Source organism: Chenopodium album, chromosome 24, assembly GCF_948465745.1.
Source record: "Chenopodium album chromosome 24, dcCheAlbu1.1, whole genome shotgun sequence".
Lineage (NCBI taxonomy): Eukaryota > Viridiplantae > Streptophyta > Magnoliopsida > Caryophyllales > Amaranthaceae > Chenopodium > Chenopodium album.
The window spans coordinates 28,637,825-28,660,965 of NC_137857.1; the positions used below are offsets into that span (position 1 = coordinate 28,637,825).

At 32.4% G+C, this 23,141-nt stretch overlaps 1 protein-coding gene, 1 non-coding gene and 1 pseudogene across 2 annotated transcripts; 2 read left to right on the forward strand and 1 right to left on the reverse strand.

Annotated features, from left to right (window-relative positions):
- Nucleotides 1–654: 654 nt before the first annotated feature.
- On the reverse strand, nt 655–6,823 carry LOC145610760 (obtusifoliol 14-alpha demethylase pseudogene; annotated as a pseudogene).
- A 7,243-nt stretch (nt 6,824–14,066) lies between these two features.
- LOC145612175 (sterol 14-demethylase-like) lies at nt 14,067–19,389 on the forward strand. The gene is made up of 2 exons (XM_081667554.1): nt 14,067–14,555; nt 18,388–19,389. Exons 1-2 carry the CDS (start codon nt 14,067–14,069, stop codon nt 19,387–19,389), a joined length of 1,491 nt encoding a protein of 496 aa, XP_081523680.1.
- Nucleotides 19,390–20,966: 1,577 nt separating this feature from the next.
- On the forward strand, nt 20,967–21,039 carry TRNAR-ACG (transfer RNA arginine (anticodon ACG)). Its single transcript has one exon. It is a non-coding gene; the product is annotated as a tRNA-Arg (tRNA).
- The last annotated feature ends 2,102 nt before the right edge of the window (nt 21,040–23,141 follow it).

Below are 23,141 nucleotides of genomic sequence, written 5' to 3' on the forward strand. Positions count from 1 at the left end.
CATGAGACCTTCACGCTTAATGAAGAGAGACGCTATTGTATTGAAGGCAATGAAAGAGGGTGCCCTACCCATCCGGCGGGGTTTAACTATGTTCATTTGGGGCAAGAAAGGGAAGGCTTTGGAAATTTCCTGATAGAGGTTGATGGGTCGTGGGACAAAAGGACTAAGAGGGCAGGAATTGGATGGTCAGTTAGGGGGGATGGGATCGATACAGGAAAAGGAGGAAAGCATGGAACAGCAAATTCAGCAATACAATGTGAGGCTTGGGCATGTTTGGAAGCTATGAAATGGGCCCATTTAGAGGAAAAGCATGGTCTCCTAATTTTATCAGACTCTATTAACCTTCTCACCAATCTCCGGGGCAGTACAGGTAAGGACATTGAGATTTCATGGACGATAAATGAGATAAGGAAGATGGGCACCTTATTCACAAAATGCACCATCATGAAGGTCTCAAGAGACCAAGTACAAAGGGCACACGTCATTGCTAAGGAGTGCCGAGCTACTACTATTAATTTGTTTTAGTTTGTTTTCCCTTTGCTCTTGTCAAAAAAAAAAAAAAAAAAGATGAATTGCATACATGCATTCGCACGCATAGCATTACTACAAATATTATCCATTTTGGATTAATTGGGTATATAAGGATCCCAATGTTTACTTAAAAACAAGCTTCCTACGATTGTATCGTACCATCACCTTTCCTTTATTACTATAGACTATGTCATCACATTTGGTCTCCGGGAATGAAGAACTCAAATCGAGCTCAAAGTTTCGAATCAAATAGCTCCATATAGTCTTTAGTTCCAAGTATGCAAAGGCCTCACCTAGGCGGCTATGTTTTCCTCCTCCAAAAGATATGAAAGAGAACGATCCAACCAATTTATCCTCTTCTCTTCCGGGGGAGAACCTTTCAGGGTCGTAATTATCAGGATTGTTGTAAATATTTGGCACGCAATTTGACAAAATTGGTGACACGGCGATTATATGGCCTTTTGGGATATCGTACTTGTCACCCTTTCGAGTAGTCACAGTGAAATCTTTATGAGATTAACGCAATAGCATCGGAAATTGTGGGTGTAGCCTCAATGCTTCCTTAATGCAACGATACAGATGTGGCATTTCAGATAGTACATCATAAGTTATCGCGTCACCATATTTCTTCATCAACCTTATCTTCTCTTCCACAGCATCAAACCAAAATCTCTTATGATGAATAAGATTAGCACCTACCCAAGTAGCTGTTGTGGAGCTCGAACGTTGACCGCCATAGAGGGCGGTAACGAGCATCCCTGTGACTGTTGGTTGTGTGCTTCAAAGTAGTGGATGTAATTGCTATTATTAAGTTTAATCAGTATGTGGGGGGTTTAATTTAGCATATTATTAGGAGTCATTGTTAGTGGGACTAGGTTTTATTCATTGGACGTGGGTTTACTCCCTTAGTCTTAGGGAAGTAGTTGTCATTAGTTTTCTTATATATTTGCTCTTGTACTTTGTTATTAAAATGCATAATATCAGTTTGGTAATTCTTTCCTATCTCCCGTCTCTCTCTTTAGTTTCAACATGGTATTAGAGCTTCAGGTTAGATTCGGGAAGGGAGAGAAATGAAGGAAAAAAAAAGTCGTGTGTGAAACAAATTAAATTAAAATTATCAGTCGTGTTTGTTGTGAGTAAAAGAGTCGTGAGGTTTGAGCGTAAAACACATTAATTGAGTTTTTTTCTTTCAGAATGAATTTTATTTTTTGTGTGTTTAGTCATTGTAGAAATGGGTGCGTTTTATGGGTCGATGGGTTCTTATTTTATTAGTTGTCGCGGTCGTGGGTATGCAAGTGGTCGTAGTTATCGTCGAGGTGGTCATGGTTATGAAAAAGGTGGAGGTCGTGATCATGGCGATGCCCCGCGTTGCTAGTTTGTACCTGTTTAATTTGCTAATCAAATTCGACCGTTTAGAAAGTAATTATATAAGACTTGTTGGTTTTGAGTTTAAGTCTTGTTATAAACATTTTATAATTGTCAAACTCAATCATTACATAATGGAAACAAAGAGTATAATAAGACACAAATTAACTTATCTAAGTTAACTATAATTTTATTGGATTAAAAAACACAATGAATAAATGGCTAAGATGGTAAAACTCTTAACTTAAAACTTGTTGGTCTTGAGTTCAAGTCTTGTTATAAGCATTTTTTAAATGCAAACCTAATACATGTGAAAGTGACATATTCTGTTATAGGAACGCTTTTTAATATATAAGTATAGATATATAAGTATAGATTTACAAATATATGATTCGATTGGCGAGATTAACTCTGTGGTTATAAACTTGCATATGATATTGAGATTGAACAATCACCGAGTTCTTACTTCTTCCTTAATATATCTTAAATAAGGCCCTGTTCACTCCACCTTAAAACAATAATATTAAGTAAAAATAATTTCAGTTTCGTAAAAACATGTTCAGTTCTGTTAAAATAATTTCAGTTCAGTAAAAATAAGTTCAGTTTAGTAAAATTCAGTTTTCTTAAAGGAGAATCATAATTGAAAACAATAAAAAAAAAATTCAGTTCAGCAAAAATAATTTCAGTTCAGTAAAATTAATTTAAATTTAGTAAAATAATTTAAGTTCAACAAATATTATTTTGTTTCAGTAAATATAATTTCTGTTCAGCAAAAATAAGGTGAAGTAAACGGGGCCTAAATGTACAACAGAATTGGAATAATTATTGGGTTCATAATTTATGGATGATTTACGATTTTGCGTTGGAATGAAACTTATTTACGAATAAATAGTCCACGTAGGCTTGGTAATACATTCGGGATATTTTTTTTCTTTAAAGACAAACCGCTACTTTTTAAGTAGCGTTTATAACCACTACTTAAGGTAACGGTTTGCACACTCAAACTAATGATACGGAGTAGCATTATAAAGAGTAAAACCGCTACTTTTATGTGCATAAACCTAGAGCTGTACATAGTTTGGTCTGGACTGTAACCAAACCAGACCAAACCTTATTTTAGCGGTTTGGTTTGGTTTACGCTTTATAAAATTACGGTTTGGTCTCGATTTTTTTGTTAATATGAATTATGGTTTGGTTTGGTTTTGCAAAAATTATGAATCAAACCAAACCGTAAACCAATAAACCGTATTTTAATATTTATATAATTTTTAAATAAAAAAATTATTTATTATATTAAAAAAAATTAAAGAATAAATAAAAAAACCATGAAAATAGATAAAAACTATGCTGTCAATACTATATAATTAATGACTATAATGTAGTACTCCATATGAATATTTTTTTATTGTTATGTATTTTTTTTTATTATGTATTAGCACTTGATTAGTTGATTGGTTATTTTTATTGTAACTTTGTAGTACACCATATGAATATTTTTTATTGTTATGTAATATTTTTATTGTGTATTAGCACTTGATTAGTTGATTGTTATTTTTATTGTAATTTTGTAGTACAATTTAATCCATTTGGGCTACTTATTTAAACTTTATTATAAATTAATGAAATATTATTTGACAATTTTTGAGAAAAAAATATCATCTCATCATAAACTGCAAACCAAACCGCACCAAACCGTATTATTACGGTTTAGTTTGGTTTGGTTTCAATACTAATATGGTTTGGTTTGGTTTGAAAAAGGGGGGTGTTAAATACCGCCAACAAAAATGATCAAAATCGCCGACATTTAGTGTGAATGGACAACCATGCCCTTAGTATTTTACCACTGTCTTCTTTCTTGCCACTAATCACTAACAACTTGACACCACCACCCTAATCGGCGACGACCACCACCGTGACCAGCGACCCTCCACATTCCCCTCAATAACGACCCACCACGTTCCCTTGCCGATAGGATTATAGGAAGGTGGTGATTTTTTTTTATTTTCGACAATCGTGGTAATCGGAGCCAAAAATCGATTCAAGCCATGGTAACCGGTTTTGGGCTCCAGTTACCTGGCATGGTAACCGGTTTTGGTCTTCGGTTATCGGACACGGTAACCGTTTTAGGTTTCGGTTACCGTAGTAATCGTTTACCAGGCACGGTAACCGGAGCCCAAAACCGATTACCAGGCCCAGTAACTGATTTCGAGCTCCGGTTACCGCTATTGCCGGAAATTAAAAAAAAACACCACCTTCCCGCTGGCGAGGGAAGGTGGTGGCTTGTCATTGAGGGGATATGGTGGGTCGTCCGTCAAGGTAGTGGTGGTTGTCACCGGTCGGAAGGGGTGGTGGGTTTGCCGGGGAGGAAAAATAGGTGGTTATATAGTAAGGGTATGGTTGTCCACTCACACCAAATGTTGGCGGTGGTAATCATTTTAGACGGCGGTGTTTAACAATCCATTTAAAAAATTTACCAAACTGTATTTTGCGGTTTGGTTTGGTTTGGATTCAAACCGCACCAAACCAAACCATGTTCACCCCTTAAAACTTACTTTGAAAAAAAAAACCTTATCCGAGCCTACGTAGACAATGGTTCCATAATTAAGTTTTATTCCAACGCAAAAGTGTAAGTAAGTTTTAAAGTAACCATGTTTTGGTAAATCATCCTTTTTTTCGATAGAAGTGATATACTTTCTCCGTTCTTTTTTATTTGACATGTTTCATTTATCACACATATCAGTAAATAATTTTAACTATCAATAACTTTAAGGAAAAATTGACGAGAATAATCCCAACTTTTCTTCATTCGCTCAAAATAATCCCAAATTTGGATTAATTTTTAATAATCCCAACTTTGGATTATTTTTTAATAATCCCAACTTTAATGTGAAATATCTTTTAATGGTCCCAAGTGACCTGTAATCAGTTAAATAGGTAAATTTTTTTTTTTTAAAAAAAAAACTTTCACATGTCACTACATAATTGGTTAAAAACACTAATTAACACTTAAAAAAACTGTTAGTTACCAATCCACACTTAATTAGATAAGCCTAACTTATTTTGTGTTAAAAATTAGCTACTAATTAATATTTTGGGGTAGTAGGAGTAGCTTGTATATTTGGCTACTTGTTTTGGATTTTGAGAACTTATTATGACATAACAGCTTAAGTAATGTATGAAGTATTAAATGACTTCTGTTTTGAATCCAAATTTTATTTCATATTGCATAAATAGGCACAGGTTACAAGCAACAAAGTTCACTGCCTACAACAACACTAATTTGCTTAATTCAAAGTCCAAAGACTTGGCTACTTAGATAATTGATAACACGATAAAATACACCTTTTATATGCCATATTTATATGATATTTGTCGTGAATTCTTTCTACATTTAATTATTTAAGCGTTAATTTATATATATTTCGTTATTGCTCTCCTCGGGATCTTTTTCTTTGTTTTGTAGGAATAAGCTATTGTGTGAGTTGAGCTATGTATTGGAGATGTTTTAATATGACAAAGAAAAGGAAATTACACAAGGACAAACTACTCCACAATCGAGGTGTGGCATATGCCTTTCTCCACAGCCTACCCGCGGAAGCACATTATAAAAAATAAGAAGAAGAGTGGTATGGTAGCCCATTCCACAGCCCGCCTGTGGCCAGAAGAGGTGCGCCACAACCAGGTTGTGGCCTGCTCGTGATTGGTACTTTGTACACGAAATTGGGCTTATATGGGCTTGATTTCTCGGGAGTTTTAATTGTATTCAACTACTCTAATATTATCTTTGGCTCATTGCTTATATATAGCGTGTTATTATTAGGGATAAGAAGGGGGGTAGCCGCATGATGCAAAACTAGGAGCAGCAACTAGTTAGTTGTTCTTTAATGATTTTCTTCTTTGCTTATTTTCACTTTTCTTTTATTATGTATTTTCTAGTCTTATTTTCTAGGGTTAGGTTGAACCCTAGCCATGATTGATACTTGATTTGTTCTTTTAAATTCTCAATTAATTGTTTATATTGTTCATGCTTAATTGATTGTGCTTATGCCAATACTAGATTAGGGATAATTGGTATTGTTATTATTCCATTGTCTTGATTGCAACGGGAGTTGGGTTTTGACGAATTTGAATAAATCAATTAAGGGTATGAAATTCTCCACGGAAGTAGGTAGAACGGATTATTAGGAAGTTAGGGTGCCGAACTTAATGTCTTTAATTTACATGATTCCACGGAAGTAGGTTTGATTGTTAATTAGGGAAGCCATTGACAACTCGGGTGAGATCTTTGGTATTTTATAGGGCGTACCTTTTCTTGTGAACATATAATTAATTGATTGGGGTAAGAATTTGTCTTGTATTGATTATGCTAGTGGTGATACTTAATTCTAGATGTTTTTATTATTTGATTTTCTTGCTTTAGTAGTATAATATTTTCAACCCTTTTTGATTGACTCGACTAGTTTTAATTCATAGTAACCAATATTGATACTACCTTCTTTGTGGGATCGACCCTGACTTACCCTATTACATAATTAGGAGGTTTAGTTAGGTATATTTTTTTTAGGTGTACGACCGCCTATCAAATTTTGGCGCCGTTGCCGGGGAAGGTGACGAATCGATTTGGTTTGCTTAGAATTAATTAGTTTGAGTTTGTAATTAATTTTTATTTCTTTTTGTTTTTTTGTCCCTTGTTCGTATTATCATTTGATCATGGATTGGAATCAATACAATGGTGAGTATTCTTATAATTATCATCAAGATTATAACGGCTATAATGCTTGGGATTATCATGTTTCTGATTTTGATGCTTCGTATCAAAATTCCCAAAACTTTTGTAGGAACCCCTATGATTTTTCCCATGATAATCAAGCTTATGAGAATTATTATGACCCTTCTCCTCAATATGAGTATCAATGTGATAACTCATATTCTCCATTTGATTCTCAATTTTCTTATGAGCCTCAAGCATCTAAATCTAGATTAGAGCTTCTTGTTGAAGAAAGTGCTAAAATATACAAGGACATTGAAATTCAAACAACCGAGTCAAGATTAAAGTTTATTTTTGCGGATTTCATTGACGAAGTTAACTCTAGTTTGGAGAACTAACTGACCAATCAAAGAATTTACAAGCCCAATTGAATTCTATTCAACAATCTCTTGATAATTTTGAGAACAAGGATTCTCATTTGGATGTAATTAATGTGAATATTTCTTTTGTTTTTCCAAGTGAGTCTAATAAGGTAGTAAATAATTTTTCTTATTATTTTAAGTCTTGTTCTTCTTTTTGTATTTTTAGCAGAGTCTTTAGTATTCTGTATATTCTTTCTTTAATGTTTTTCTATCTAATATTTTCTGAGATGTTTGCAGGAACATATGATAAGCTTCTCAGAGCTCTAAATTGTTCCGCATTGGTCTATAATTTAATAGATTAGTAGAGTAGTTTTGTTTCTTGTTTTTATTAGTGGGTTAGGTAGTTATAGTCTTAATAATAAGTAGCTTTTTCCACCCTGTATTGATCCTCTGTACTTAGAATATGAAGGCAGGTGGAAGCAGCTTACCACAAAGCTTGAAGCCCTCGTATCAAGGGCGAAGGTACCGGGGGGGGGGGGGGGTGGTGGAGGCCCGGCCTCCCCGGCCCAGATTTGCGGCCCTTGATTATTAACTCTTGGCCCCCCTAGATATTATTATATATGGTATTGAAGACACATATGATACAACAAATGAAGCTTGTCATATTGGTTAGGTGATGATACTCTTTCCCAAGCAGCCTGGGTTCAATTCCCCTCACTCACATGTTTTTAAGATTTAATGACGGAAATCTGCATCATACTTTGAGAATTGAGATTCTACTCTTAAGCAAATCAAACAGAACATGTATTTTTAAAAATTCTTCTTCATTAATTTTTTTTTAAATTATGTAATTTCATTTAATTAATAAATTTCTTATTGTTATTTACATGATTGTGATTAGTTGTTTACTTGGTTAATATGTTTAATTATTAAATAATTTTGGCTAATTTTTAATTTATTGAATGGACCATTAGATCAAATTTTAGGGTTATATGGTACTTAATTTGATAGTTGTTGTTTTGTATTGATATAGGTAAAATCATGAAATCAAAAACACTAGTTTTTTTTTACAAAAAAGTTAATAATCAACAAGAAGAGGGTTCCACTTCAAAGGCAAATTTGAATCCCGAAAGTAATTTGAGTGATGATAATGAGCGAACACAAATTTTGAGGGGCAAAAAAGATCTAGTACTTCAATTCCCGAAACTGATAACCCTCAAAAAGTTCCAAGATTTGAAACTAACGATATAAATACCTCATGTACTCTTGAGCGTGATCCCGGACTACGCAAACAAATTAGTGACTATCATCCCAATGAGCGTGAGCAAATAAGGAGGGAGTATCTGAGACTAAAAGCGTTTCAACCCATTCAAGATGATTATCCCTATTCTGGGCAAGAAAAACATCGTCGTTCATTTCAATCAACGTGGTTTAAACAATTTCCTTGGTTAGAATATTCTTCCTCAAGAGATGCGGCATTCTGTTTTCCATGCTTTCTTTTTACAAATAAAGCAACCGGATGTTTTACCCATGATGGGTTTACTAATTGGAAAAAGGTGAATAGTGGAAAGAGTTGTTCCTTTTTGAATCATATGGGAAAAGGTCCGAGTTCCCAACACAATAAGAATCAAACACTACTAAAATTCGGCCAAATTGCGACCGCCTCAAACGGTCGCAGAAACTAGCAAAAACGGTCGCAAAACATAATTGCGACCGTCAACGGTCGTAACATGAAGGTCGTTATTCTCCTGGTCGCAAAAAAACAAAATTACGACCGTTTGACGGTCGCAGATTTTTTGCGACCGTTTTTACTATTTTCAACGACCGTTAAGAAAACGGTCGCAAATATTAATAATTGCGACCGCTTTAAGAAACGGTCGCAGATCTTGAAATTAGCGACCGTCATAAGCGGTCGCAAAAAGTTTTACAAAAAACAAAAAAAAAGGAAACAGTCCCACCACCCACCCACCCTTGACCCAAATCCACCGAAATTAAACTAGATCCCACCCAAACCACCACCACTGCCCACCCTAAACAACCACTAGCCGCCGCCCTCTACCCATCATCACCTTTGCCCACCTTCAACCACCAATATTCACCACCACCCACCCACCCACCCTTAACCCAGAAAAACATAAATTTATCAAAAAAAAAAAAATTAACCCAGAAATTTAACCAACAAACATTCGATTTAACCAACAAAAACAACCCATATAATTTCGAACAAATTTACAAAAATCAAACAAAAAATTGGAAACAAAAAAAAGCAACATAAATTACTCAAAACAATTTAACCCACAAATAAAATGCACAAAAATTAAACAAAAAATCAACAAAAAATACGAATACAATCAAACCCACAAACACTAAGCAATATTTCAAAAATTCAACTCAAACAACCCACAAAAATTCGAACAACAATCACACAATTTCGACAAAAATCGAACCACTAATCGAACAAAATCAACAAAAATTCGAACCAAAAGTCGAAAATCACACAAAAATCGAACCAAAACTCAAACAAAAACACAAACAAAAATCGGAAAAAAAATTGAACAATCATGGAAATTAGAGAACAAAATAAAACAACAAAAATTGAAAGTAAACAAAAATATAATAAAAAATTCAGAGAAAAAACACATACCTCTCACAAAACTTCTACCTCTTTAGGTCTATATGGTCAAATTCGACCATAAAAACTCCAGATCTGGAATTTTTATTGTCGAATTAGACCATTAATACCCAACTTTGACGAGAATACAACACCACAATTCATTAGTTGACAGAAATCCTAACAAAAAGATAAGATGAAGAAGAAACAAAGAAAAAGTGATGGAGTGAAAATCCTAAGGAAAAAGAACGAAAAGGAGAAGAGGAAAGAATACGGGAGGGAGAATAGGAGGAAATTTAGAGAAAGAGAATTCACGAGTAAGTTTGCTTTGTTAGGTTTCTCGGCAATGAAAGTCAGAAAAAAGGAGATGAGAGTGAAAGAGGATAATGAATTAAAGAGAGGAGGAACGTGAGAAGGAAGAGAAGGAAAGAGAGGAGATAAGGAAAATGTAGGAAGAGTAGCGGCTGTGTAGAAAAATTAGGGTTAGTGTGAGTTGGAAGTTGGAATGCCTTTTATACCCTATTTTAAAAATTAAAAAAAAAACAATTACGACAGTTAAAACGGTCGCAAAATTAGAAATTTGCGACCGTTTTACAGGCGGTCGCAGATTATGATATTTACGACCGTCTTTTAGACGGTCGCAGATTATGACAATTACGACCGTCTTTAACGGTCGCAAACGATTTAATTTAATTTAGAATTATTTTTTATTGTTCAAACATCCTAGCGACCGTCTAAAAAGCTAAAAACGATCGCAATACGGTCGCAAATTTGCGACCGTTGTCAAAGCAGTCGTAATATTGCGACCGCATAAAAAACGGTCGCAAATTTCATAATTGGCGACCGTTTTTCATACGATCGTAGAAAAACGGTCGCAATTTAGTCGAATTTTAGTAGTGAAAAGGCGTGTGATGACTTGTTGAATACAAATCAACATATTGAACCAGCACTTTTAGGGCAGACAGAAGAAGAGATTAAGAATAACAAGTTGCGGTTAAAAACTTCAATTGATGTAGTTCGTTGGCTAGCATTGCAAAATTGTCCATTTAGAAGCCATGATGAGAGTGTAAACTCTAAGAATCAAGCTAAGGAAACTTTCTTGAGCCAATAAAGTTTATAGTCTCATACAACAAAGATGTGAACCAAGTCGTTTTGCAAAATGCTCCAGGTACTCATTATAAATTGTTTTAAAGGATTTGTATTTTTATTCAATGCTCCCAAACATCATTCAATGCTGGTGTTTTTCTTGGTTAATTATTACTGTATTTTTGCAAAAAAAAAAAATGTATTTTAATCAATTTTAAATATAATTTTTTTTGCCAATTACACAATGACACGTGTCCGACAAACTTGTTATAACAAGTAAATTAACCGGTTGGGACCATTAGAAGAAAATTCACTTTAAAGTTGGGATTATTAAAAAATAATCCAAACTTTGGATTATTTTGGGAGAATGAGGCAAAATAGGGATTATTCATGTCAATTTTTCCTAACTTTAATTTTCAATCCCTACCTTATAAAAAGTAGAAAATTACACTTATGAATAGTGTAATGCCAATTATACCCTTTAAAATGTGTATTTACATATATACCCTCATTAATATGTAAAAGGTTTTTTAATGAATAGTGTTTGGACAATTATACCCCCTAAAATATTTAATTATGTACTTATTTGCTCTCATACTTTAATGTTAGTTGTCTTGGACATTTATACTCATAAACATAGTTGTTTACATATTTTTTTGTCATTAATTATGTCAACAACTAAATTTGTGATTTTAAGACCAAGCCGAAAGAACTTTTAGATATGACTAGCTATGCGCGCGCATCGCGCGCGGTAGCTGCCCTAGTAATTATAAAATTTAGATATAATGATAGTATATACTAGTGGCAAATTCAGAAAAAAAAAAAATTTAACGATATTAAATGCATTTGATATGTTTTAATGGGGCCATTCAATACAAGCTTTTTTTTTTTTTTTTTTTTTTTTTTTTTTTTTTTTGTTGATGACAGGAACTCAATATAAGTATATATAAGCACATTTATTGGAAAAAACACAAATTCATAAAATAAGATTTTTTTCCCATGTGGTTCAAGTGGGGTTAAGGTACCCCACTTGAAGTACATGCATCCGCCAATGGTATATATATTGAGACAATTCTCATGTGAATATGTTTTTCAATTTCTACATATAATTCATAAAAGATGGTCAAAGGAGGAGATATTAGTAGTGTGAAAATTAAAGTAAGTTAAATAAAAATTAACAAAGGAAGGCCCTGCTCTTTTGAGCTTCTGGGCAGAGCAGAGCAGATTTCAAGATAGTATAGCAGAGTCGAGCTAAGCAGAGCCGAGCACAGCCGAGCCGAGCAGAGTAGATTTCAACATAGTTATTAATACTATTATTATTAATACTATTATTATTGTTATTATTATTATTATTATTATTATTATTATCATCATCATCATCATTATAATTATCATCATCATCATTATTATTATTATTATTATTATTATTATTATTATTATTATTATCATTATTATTATTATTAAGTGCATATATCATTGATTTAGGTGAGTGAAAACATAAATATATGTGTACCATATTTAACATTAGTTAATAGTAGAAAGAAAAAAGACAATGGTTTACTTATATTTATTTCACAAAATTTTTTAAAATAAAATCATTTAATGAGTAATAATGATTTTACTTATAAATTTGTCTTAATAATATATTTTTAACAATAAAAATAATAATGATATACAAAGTACTACTTGAAAATCCCCCTCAAAAAAAAAAGTACTACTTGAAAACAACCTTTAATTTTTTTTTAATTCCTAAATTATATGGAAAGATTTGAAAAATAATTCAACTCAACGAACTAACCATCAATACCCACATAAAATGTTTCTACGCATTGTGATTCTAATATCAAATATTTATAAAAGAAATTTTTATTAATTGTTATTATTATTATTTATTTATTTTGAAAGAATTGTTATAATTATTAGAAATTATTAATTAATAATATTATTAAATATTAATTCTTAATAGTTTGAATTATTAAATATTATTATTGATAATTATTATCATTAATTATTATTATGATTAATAAATATTAATTATTATTATTATTAATATTAATAATTATTTAAATTAACTTTAATATTAGTAATTATTATGATTATTCAGAATAATAAATTATTATCATCAATGCAATATAAATTATTATTATTGAATATTAATTATTAGTATTGTTATTATTAATTGTTATTTGAAAATAGAGCAGAGCAGAGTAAATTTCTTTTGAGCAGAGCAGAGCAGAACAGATTTAATTTAAGTAGAGCAGAGCAGGGCTCAACAGAGCAGAGCATAGCAGTGCAGAGCAGCTCTAAAGAACGGGGCCGAAGTAGAAGATACATGAGCTCTCACTCAAAGTCAAAACCCGGACTTGTGAAAAAAAATATTGCCACATGGGCATGTGAATTTAACATTTCCCATGTGAAAAAACGCAATCTTAGGCGTTTCAATGTTTAAGGATGAAGATTGCATGTGAGCTAAAGACTTAGTTGAAGTCGTGCGCGTAACTAAACACCTTATGCACGTACTCGTATTAAACACCTTAATCACGTTTGACTTACGCATGTTTTGTCCATCTGACATTGTACTTAAAGTGGGGATCGTAATTAAACACCTTAATCGCGTTTGACTTATGCAAATTATTTGTCCTATAGACATGATTAGAAGGCAAAAGCTTATAAATGCTCTAAGGGTGTTATTAGATAAGATGATTAAGAGTAGAAATATTAAATAAATATAATCAGTAATAACACCGATTGACTGATGACTTTACACATGCATTTCAAAATTTATACTTGTAATATTTTAGAAAATATTTTAAATAGGTATTTAACTCTTGTGGAGGCTCGTTACCAAGATCCTTATTAGAATTAATGGTAACTATACTATTACCTAAATCAAGGGTTTATATTTTAATTAAATTTGTATTAGCTTGTTATAGTTCCATCGGTGTTTAGAGTGATTTAACAGAGAAAGCAAAGTGATGAACTTTTTTTTTTTTTTTAATTCATCCACAAAATAAAAGATGGTCCTCATGTCAACTCTAGTAGATATTTATTTTTATTTATTTTTGTTTTTTTTGGGTGTTTAGAGAGCCACAAGGTTGGGGGTGAGAATCCCTGGATCTCCTAGAATCGGAAGGGAAGCTCTAACTACTTGAGTTATCCCTCACTCTTGTCAACTCTAGTAGATTAATTAGTACTGGTATAGAATTTAATAATAAACCAATCAATATTATGATATATTCCGAAGTAATAAACGGGTAAACGCCGCACGTTATGATCAACATTAGTTGCAAGATTTACTATATTTTTATGTTCTTATCATTTTTGTACGTAATTCAGTAGAGGAAAATATATAGTACCATTGCATGCACTTAACAATTACTCCATATTCAATAGCCAAATAAAAATGAGGATAGAAATAATGAACAACAAGCTGCAATTGTTCAATGTAGTGCTTATCATTGTTACAACTATTGTAGCAACAAAACTAATAATAAAATGGGCACTTAAAAATCTCTTTAGGAGTAGCAAACGCCTACCACCAGTGGTGAAAGGGCGGCTACCACTAATCGGCGGGGTGGTTCGATTTCTATCGAACCCCGTCCAGATGCTTAATCAGGAGTATCAAACCCTAGGAAGTGTATTCACAATGAATGCGGTGTACAAGAATATCACCTTCCTACTCGAACCCGAGGTATCTGCTCATTTCTTTAAGGCTGGTGAGGGTGAGCTCAGTCAGCGAGAGGTGTATCGATTCACCGTGCCTATATTTGGACCTGGGGTGTTTTACGACACCGAGTATTCTGTCCGCCAGGAGCAGTTTCACTTCTTCGAGGATGCGCTACGTATCGATAATCTTAGAGGGTATGCTGATGCTATGCTTGAGGAAGTACAGGTTTGCTACATTCTATTTCTATCCTTAGCAATTTTTATTAATTTGTTAAACTCATATAATTAGTAGTAAGGGCCTGTTCATATTTACTTAATTTAATTTTAGTTCAGTTCAGCTCTAACCAGTTCAGTTCAGCTCCAATCACTTCAGTTCAGTTTAGTTCACCTCCTAATTTCCCTCTCTCATAAAATATTCATTTTAGCTTAGTTGAGTTCAGTTCAGTTCAATTCAGCTCCAATCAGTTCAGTTCAGCTCCAATCAGTTCAGTTCAGTTCAGCTCAATTTAGTTAATGTGAACCTGTTCTAAGTTATTAATTAAAATAAACAATCAAACCTAACAAGAAGATTTAGAACTATCTTTTATTTGCATTTTTAATTTACTTAAACTGAAAATAATCATCTGATGCACTTGAAATATGGATCATTCACAAGATTAATAGCTAATAAAATGTGTAATGTCAAAGTAATCTTAATTTAATACTACGTACAAAATAAATTTTCTATATAGTTTATTGGATCTATTATTGATGCCCGTTTCTAAATTCTTGAATCTACCACTACAGTCTACATATATAAAATAAATATTAATTGCATTGTTCTAACTTGAATTCGAGCTTGATTTTGTAGATCTTAGTTTATTAGCAACAATAATTGACTGTGGTAAAGCTTGCATTTAAATCAAGTTTGGAGTAAAACATGAAACATATAGATCATTACAAATCATACGTACTCTCTCCGCTCTTTAGAGATCTTTAATTTTGATATTCATTTTGCATGGTCTCAGGTAGGTGCACACCATTGACCATAATAGCTTCATTACATATTGTTAAAAAAAAGTAACAAAATTAATAAATTGAAAATACACAATGAAACAAATCTAAATAGTAGTAGTAGATTAAACCTATAGATCGATGATGTATATAATTATGTATGAAATACATGCAAATTAGTCAAGAATCCGGTTATGCCCCTGTTATTTCGAACTTATTATAGAAGGAAAATCTGATGTCATGAGCTTAGATGATCAGTAGTTGCAGGGCGGTCCTAAACCTTTTAGGGGCCCTGTGCCATAAACCTTTTGGGGCCCTGTGCCATAACAATATGAAATTTTACTCCTCTAATCTCAAATACTTTTCATTTTTTAGTTAAATAAATTAGGAAAATTCCCAATGATAACCCCCAAATTTTGCTACGCACCAATGGTAACCCTCTTGAAAATTAGCTATACAAAATGACCTTAGTTAAGATTTTCATCTCACTCATAACCTTATTTCATTAAATAGTTGATTAAAATTAACTATAGTTAGATTTTTTTTGAAAAAAAAAAAAACCTAAATTAATTCAACCACCATAAACCAGCCACCCCAATTAGCCAGCCACCATCTCCCTTTCCGGCAACCACGACCACCCCCAAACCACGACCTCCCCCAAACCACCGAACCCAAACCGCAACCACCCCTAAACCACGTCCGCCCCCAAACCACCGAACCCCGACAACCCAGCCCTCCTAGATCGCCGAACTTAGAACCCCAACCACCCCAGATCGCCGAGCCAAGCCACGATCACCCCAGACCACCAACAGACCACCGATCCTCCCTCTCTCTTTTTCTTCTCCGCCCTCTCCTCCACCCTCTCTCTCTCTTCACCTTCCGCCTTCTCCAATCCCGCCCATATTCGAAACCTCAAACCCTAAACCCACCACCCCTCCTCGACCAAAACGGCCACAGGAGAGAGAAGGTCGCGAGGATAGGGTTTGGGTCTAGGCGGAGGAAGGGGGGAGGCAATTGTTCGGTAGTTCAGGTGGGTGATTCGGCGGTTTCGGTGGCTTGGGTGAGGTCCCGGTGAGGTTGGAGGTGGGCTAGCTAGGTCTGGTGAGGGATGAGGGTGGAGGTGGGGGTTAGGTTGGTGTTTTTTTTTTTTTTGATTTTTTTTTACAAAGCTAACCATAGTAAACTTTTTTTTAACTACATAACACTCATTAATGTCATAAGTGAGATAAAATTCTTAATTGAGGTCATTTTGTATAATAAAAAAAAGGGGAGGTTACCATTGGTGCGTAGCAAAAGTTGGGGGTTACCATTGGGAATTTCCCAATAAATTATAGGTATAATTAAAATTTTGAATGATACAGATAAAAAGGTGAATATTATCTAATAGTATAATGGGGAAAAGGGTTTTTTTTTTTTTTTTTTTAAGGGTATAAAAGGAAAAAAAAAGGTTATCAAATGATAAAAAATTAAAATAAAAACGAAGGAAATTTTGCCATTTTTTAGTCATAAATGAATAATAAGTATAACTAAAATAGAAAATAAAACTTTTCAAAAAATAATCTAAATGATGTGAAAATTGTCATAGAATATATAAAATATATAAAAGAAGATTAAAAAAAAAAAAAAAAAAAAAACTTATGAAAGGGTATAAAAGAAAAGAAAAACTTTTCTTTCAAAAAAAAAAAGAAAAAGAAAAGAAAAACTTATCAAACCAAAAGGTTAAAACAAAATTTAAACTGAGTAAAAAATGCATGGAATGAGATTCGAACTCCACCCAGCATATAGGAGTTGAATTTATGAATTGTCTAACATACCATCTCAGCTAAAGTGTTTTATTGAAACATCATCAATTAAAAACATTCTATTTCTTTTTAATAAATATCAGAAAATGGGGCCCCAACTAATGTGAGGCCCTGTGCTGTTGGGCTGTTTGCACAGCCCAATAGCCGGCCATGTAGTTGCATGATGTTTGACTGTCCATCTTATTGTTAGTAATACGGAGTACTAATAATTGGGGTAAAATTCTCGTCTATAATATCATCTACTTATCAATTTTTACGATTTTGAAGGTTTAACTAATCAAATCGTTTGAATAGAAATGTATAGATGTTTTTTTTTTCTTTTTTTTTTTTTTTTTTTTTTGATCTGAAACATTAAGCAATGGTGTTTTATACTTCCTCTGTTTTTTTTTAATTGACACCGTTTGACTTTTACACTATTTATACACTACACTTTGACTCGATTTTGTGATTTATAGATACGATAAAATATAATTATGTGGGATCTTATTTGAATTGTCTATATGTATATTTTATTAATATCTACTTTTGATAATTTTACAATGTTGATAATTAAAGTAATTAAGCGTTAAAAACATGTGTTGGCAAGCATGATAATAGAAAGATGTCAATTAAAAAAACATTTTAAAATTCTCATTTCTTATCTAAAGATCTAGTGCTTAGTAACTTTCAACTTAGAAGTAACGTAAGGATTTGTACACAGAGTATATAGGAAGATAAAACAAAATAAAATGGAGTAAATACTTGCACTTGATTCGTTATGTTAATCTAAGCATAATATAATTTATAACTAGTGTGTGACCCCGGACTTTGCCCGGATGATACTTTGAATAATTTCATTTTTATATTAGAAGCTTTAAAAGACTTATTAATTTATTTAACATGGGTAAATTAGAATACAATGACAATAATAATTTATTTTGGATTTTTTTGGTTTTCATTCAACATTCTAATAAATGTATGTATTTATATATAAATTTTGATTAATAAAGCATGAATTAATTCTAGCTTAGATGGTAATGCATTTGGTTTCCATTCAATGAGGTTTGGGGTTCAAATATCTTTGTATGCATTTTTAATTAACATTGTTGGATGATGATGTGGCATGATACTAAAGGCTGTTGAATGATGATGTGGCTCTATACGTGTGTAAGAAAGGAAACACGTGGCACATATATAGTATAGATTAATCTAAAATATTATTGTCATTGAATGATTAACAAATTTATTGTGATGTTAATTATTGATCAAATACTTCAAATACAGGACTATTTTTCCAAGTGGGAAGAGAATGGAGAAGTAGATTTGAAACAAGAAATGGAAAACATCATCATCTTAATGGCTAGTAGATGTTTTCTTGGTAAAGATATTCGTGACAGTCTCTCCAATGATATAATTGCCCTAATTAAGGAAATCAATGTTGCAATGGTACCTCTTACTACCTTATTCCCTTATTTGCCCATCCCACCTCACAATCGCCGTGACAAAGCTCGAAAGAAGCTCGACGAGGTTTTCTCAAACATCATAGCCTCTCGAAAATCATCAAACAAACCCAAGGATGACATGTTACAATGCCTCATTGACTCAAAGTACAAAGACAGCCGTGCCACGAGTGTGGGAGAAGTCACTGGCTTGCTTGTTGCTGCGCTCTATGGCGGTCAACATACTGGTGCAGCTACATCTATTTGGACAGGAGTTTCTCTTCTTCATTATAAGCAACATTGGTTAGCTTGTAAAGAAGAACAGAAAAAATTGATTAAAAAATATGGAAACAAAATTAATTACGATGTTTTATTGGAAACATATACATTGTATCGAAACATCAAGGAGAGTCTAAGGCTTCATCCTCCGAATGCATTTTTATTACGCCAATGCCACACTGATTTTACTGTGACTACTCGGCGAGATGGTGCAAAGTATGATATTCCTAAAGGACATATAATCGCAGTTTCACCGTTCTTTTCAAATCGGCTTCCTTATATTTACAAGAGGCCAAATGATTATGATCCTGAAAGGTTTAGTCCCGAAAGGAACGAGGATCGATTCGCAGGGCCGTTTTCTTTCTTGTCGTTTGGAGGAGGTAAGCATAGCTGCCTTGGACAACCTTTTGCGTATTTGATGGTTAAGGCTGTATGGTGCTATCTACTGAGGAACTTTGAGTTAGAGTTGATTTCGTCGTTTCCTGAAACTGAACAAAATGATGTAGTGTGGAGTGTGAAAGGAAAGGTGATGGTGCACTTCGAACGTAGAAAGCTTTCTATGGATTGAATATCATGAAAATAAAGGATCATTTGCTTATACTTCTGAAACGATTTGGTTGACATTTAAGTCAATGCACAAAATTCACTAAAAACTGAACTACATACAATTATGACAGTTTGACTTATGTGGTCATATGGTCAAACAAAAATAACTTTGACCATATATTTTTTTTTTTTTAGAAAACTTTGATCATATTGTTTTGATTTACAAAAATAACTTTGACCATATATTTTTTTTAATGTAAACTCTACAAATATATATCAACTTTTTATGCTTGTAATTTTTATTTACACAAATTTGAAAATATTCAGGGTCAAATATGCACTTTAAAGACCGCACAAATGCAAAGTGAGTGAAACTTTTATGAACGAAGAGAGTATATATTTAATTATTTGTTAGAAAGTGGTTACTCAAAATTAATAATTATGAAATTTAAATTGAGAATGAAAATCAAATGTGAAAATTACCAGATTCCTTATGAAATAAAATAGTTTGTAGAATTTCATAGTGAAATATAGTGTATTCATCGACATGTGTGTGACATTACTCTTATCATATTAAATGATTAGTACGTATTTCGTATAACATTGATATTGATAAACATCATGCCTAAAATTGAAGCTATTATAGCTCAGCCCAACCTGATTTTGGGCATAAAATTCCTGCCCTATGTTGGGTACGGCCTGCTCAGTCCAGTACACGTCGCTGGTTTTGGGCAAGCATATTCAATCCAAAACTTGACCAAGCTCAACCCGATTAAGCAAGTTAAATTTTTTTGCCTTCAGAACGGCCCGATCCATGATCATCTCTCATAAAATACTCTCTTCGTTTATAAATATTTGCTCCACTATTATATTCACGGAGTTTTAGGAATAATTGGTAAAAGAAATAAAATGTGAAGGTAGTGGGGTTAATAGAAGAAAAAAAATTGTAAAAAGCAAAAGTAGTTGAGAGAATTTTTTTTTTTAACGAGAAGTTGAGAGAATTGTAGAAGAGAGAATATGAAATTAATAAAATATAATTTATGTTGGGTCCACTAGTTGAGAAAAAATAAAAAATACTGTAAAAGTTTTCCAAACAAGGAAATGGAGCAAATATTTAAAAATTGTCGGAAAAGAAAAGTGGAGCTAGTATTTTAAAACGGAGGGAGTATTCATCAAGATAGCTCAAAAATAAATACTACCTCCGGTTTTTATTACTCGTAACAAAGAGGTATTATTTGTGAGACATAAAATATTTCTTTGTTGCGAATAACAAGAACGGGAGGTAGTAGTTATGTAACCTTGATTATACAACATTTTGGAAATCCTATTATAAGATCATCTCATAGGGAAGATGTTTTTAAGAGTAAAAGTAAAATGTACAGTGGTTCACAATCACAAATGAATCATGAATATTTTTTTTTTTTTTTTGTGAAAGAATCATGAATAATTTAACTTCAAAAATGTATGATGGATTTATCAGGATAATTATTAAAGATTCTCAACACAATCGTTTACTTTTCCTCTGTATTTCTTTGTTGTCAAATGTCAAAACTAGCTGTAACTAATTTTAATTGTTTACAGCTTTGTTATTGACAAGTTGACTCAATGGCCCAATGGATAAGGCGCTGGTCTACGAAACCAGAGATTCTGGGTTCGATCCCCAGTTGAGTCGATTAACTGATAATGTTTTATTTTTATTGCTTACACAAGTGTAAATTCAAATCTCTGTATTCTAGCATGCAATGAATCTGTGTTTGTACCAAATCCATCATAAATTGGATCATATCTACACATACATGCATCATATATTAACCAAAATCAAAGATCAAATTTCAATTTTATTCTATAATTAAATTTTGTTTTATTTTTCTCAACAATTCCTAATTTGTGAATATGTTTCCATCTTAAATTTATGTATCATCATCTTAGATTGGTATATGTATAAAGGGCTTTTCAAATACATCGAAGTACATTAAACAAAAATCCTGGTATCTTACTACACTATTAATCAATTATTATGTACCAATAATTATGTCATATATAAAGTAGTATGCTATTTAATTCTTACATGATTTTTTTTCCAACAATCCCCTTATATTTTTAGTATGTCGAAAACAATAAAGAAATATTTATCATTAAATCTCAACTAGCCAATACATCATAGATAGCTAGATACGCATTATATTTACTCCGTATCTTAGTACGAGGTTTTTTTATACAATACTCTAGAGAACATTAAAAGAAGTTACTAACGACATGTATGTAACATATTTAATTTATTGTACTCTTCTAAATTCACAGCTTCAAAAAATATAGTGTTTTCTAGTTTTATCTTATGAGACCATAGACAAAATAGACCTGTAAAAATACCTGTAATCTTCAATATAGGGAGAATTGGTCATGAACATGTAAAAATTAAAATTTCCAATAGATGGATAATAAATAATAAGTAATTAACGTAGACAATATAGTGTCTAGGAACAAATTATTTTGAACTTCATGAACAAAAGGATAAAAAAAAAAAAATGATATGTATATCAATGATTAATATCCATTCTTAAGTGTTTGATACCTTATGTTAATAAACCCACTTTTGGTTGATACGTAGTATTATGTAAGCATATCAATTTGTTTAATCTCAAATATTCTATTTAATTCCTAACATTTTTTTTTTTTGTTGTTTAGAGAGCTAGGCGGGGATGAGAATCGATCCCATCGGGAGGGAAGCTCTAACCACTTGAGCTATCCCTCACTCTCAATGACCTAAATTCTATCAAAACACATAAAAATGTTTTTAACATCTAATGAAAATCAATAATTACATTTTATAATTGAAAAAGAACCTAGAAATATAAAAATACATAATTTCTTGAAATTTTATGTATTTGAAATTACACATTATTGACAATCCCGTCAACCCAAAAAAAAAAAATAATAAATAAAAAAAAAAACCCACAATTTTATCAATACCACGTATGAATTCCCATTCAAAGCTGTAAAATAATAAAATTATAACATTAACATGAATCACCATTATCATTGGCATATCATATAATTTTGAATTATTATAGTTGTGATAGACAGTATTTTCATAGAATTATTTTCTTTATATAACCTTCTTCAGCCAAGAATGCTTTAAATTTTCATCAACCAAAGAATCAATTTATCCATATCAACCAACGATTATAAAATTCTTTCTAATAAGGTAAAGAACCCTAACATCGTTTATTAAGGTAAAATCAACAAAAATTAAAGAAAGAAACAATGAACCCTAACATAATTGGAGAAAAATTAAAGAAAAAAACCAAGAACCCAAACAAAATAAAAATAATTATACTAGTGCTTTGCTTTATTCAAATTCAAATAAACTTTGAAAACATTACAACATGTAGACACATATCATACTACAAACATTATAGTACAAACATATATCCTACTCATGAAGCAAAATCTTCATATATATATATTAAGATGTGTATAATATCTAATTGCAAAGCACAACAACCTTCCTTGCTAACATAAACTAGTCTTGATACTCCCGCTTAAATCGTTCAAGCGCCGGTAGTGCTACCGTATGATAATGATAATCACACGCAATCAACACAATCACAAACCATAAAGGCATGAGAGTGAGCATCAAGATAAATGGATGCATGTCCGGTTTGAGGATCAATGGTAAACCCAAAATTGTGACAACCAATGCAAGAAGAGCGACCCATGATCGCCACCCCCATCGATAATTTTCTAGTCCATTGGCCATTTTTCTTAGGGGAT

What these genes read in the sequence shown, in the direction of transcription:
- LOC145612175 (XM_081667554.1), top strand. Translation starts at nt 14,067, where the DNA reads ATGAGGATAGAAATAATGAACAACAAGCTGCAATTGTTCAATGTAGTG. An exon ending in CTATGCTTGAGGAAGTACAG is followed by an intron (nt 14,556 to 18,387) that starts GTTTGCTACATT and finishes CTTCAAATACAG; the next exon opens with GACTATTTTTCCAAGTGGGA.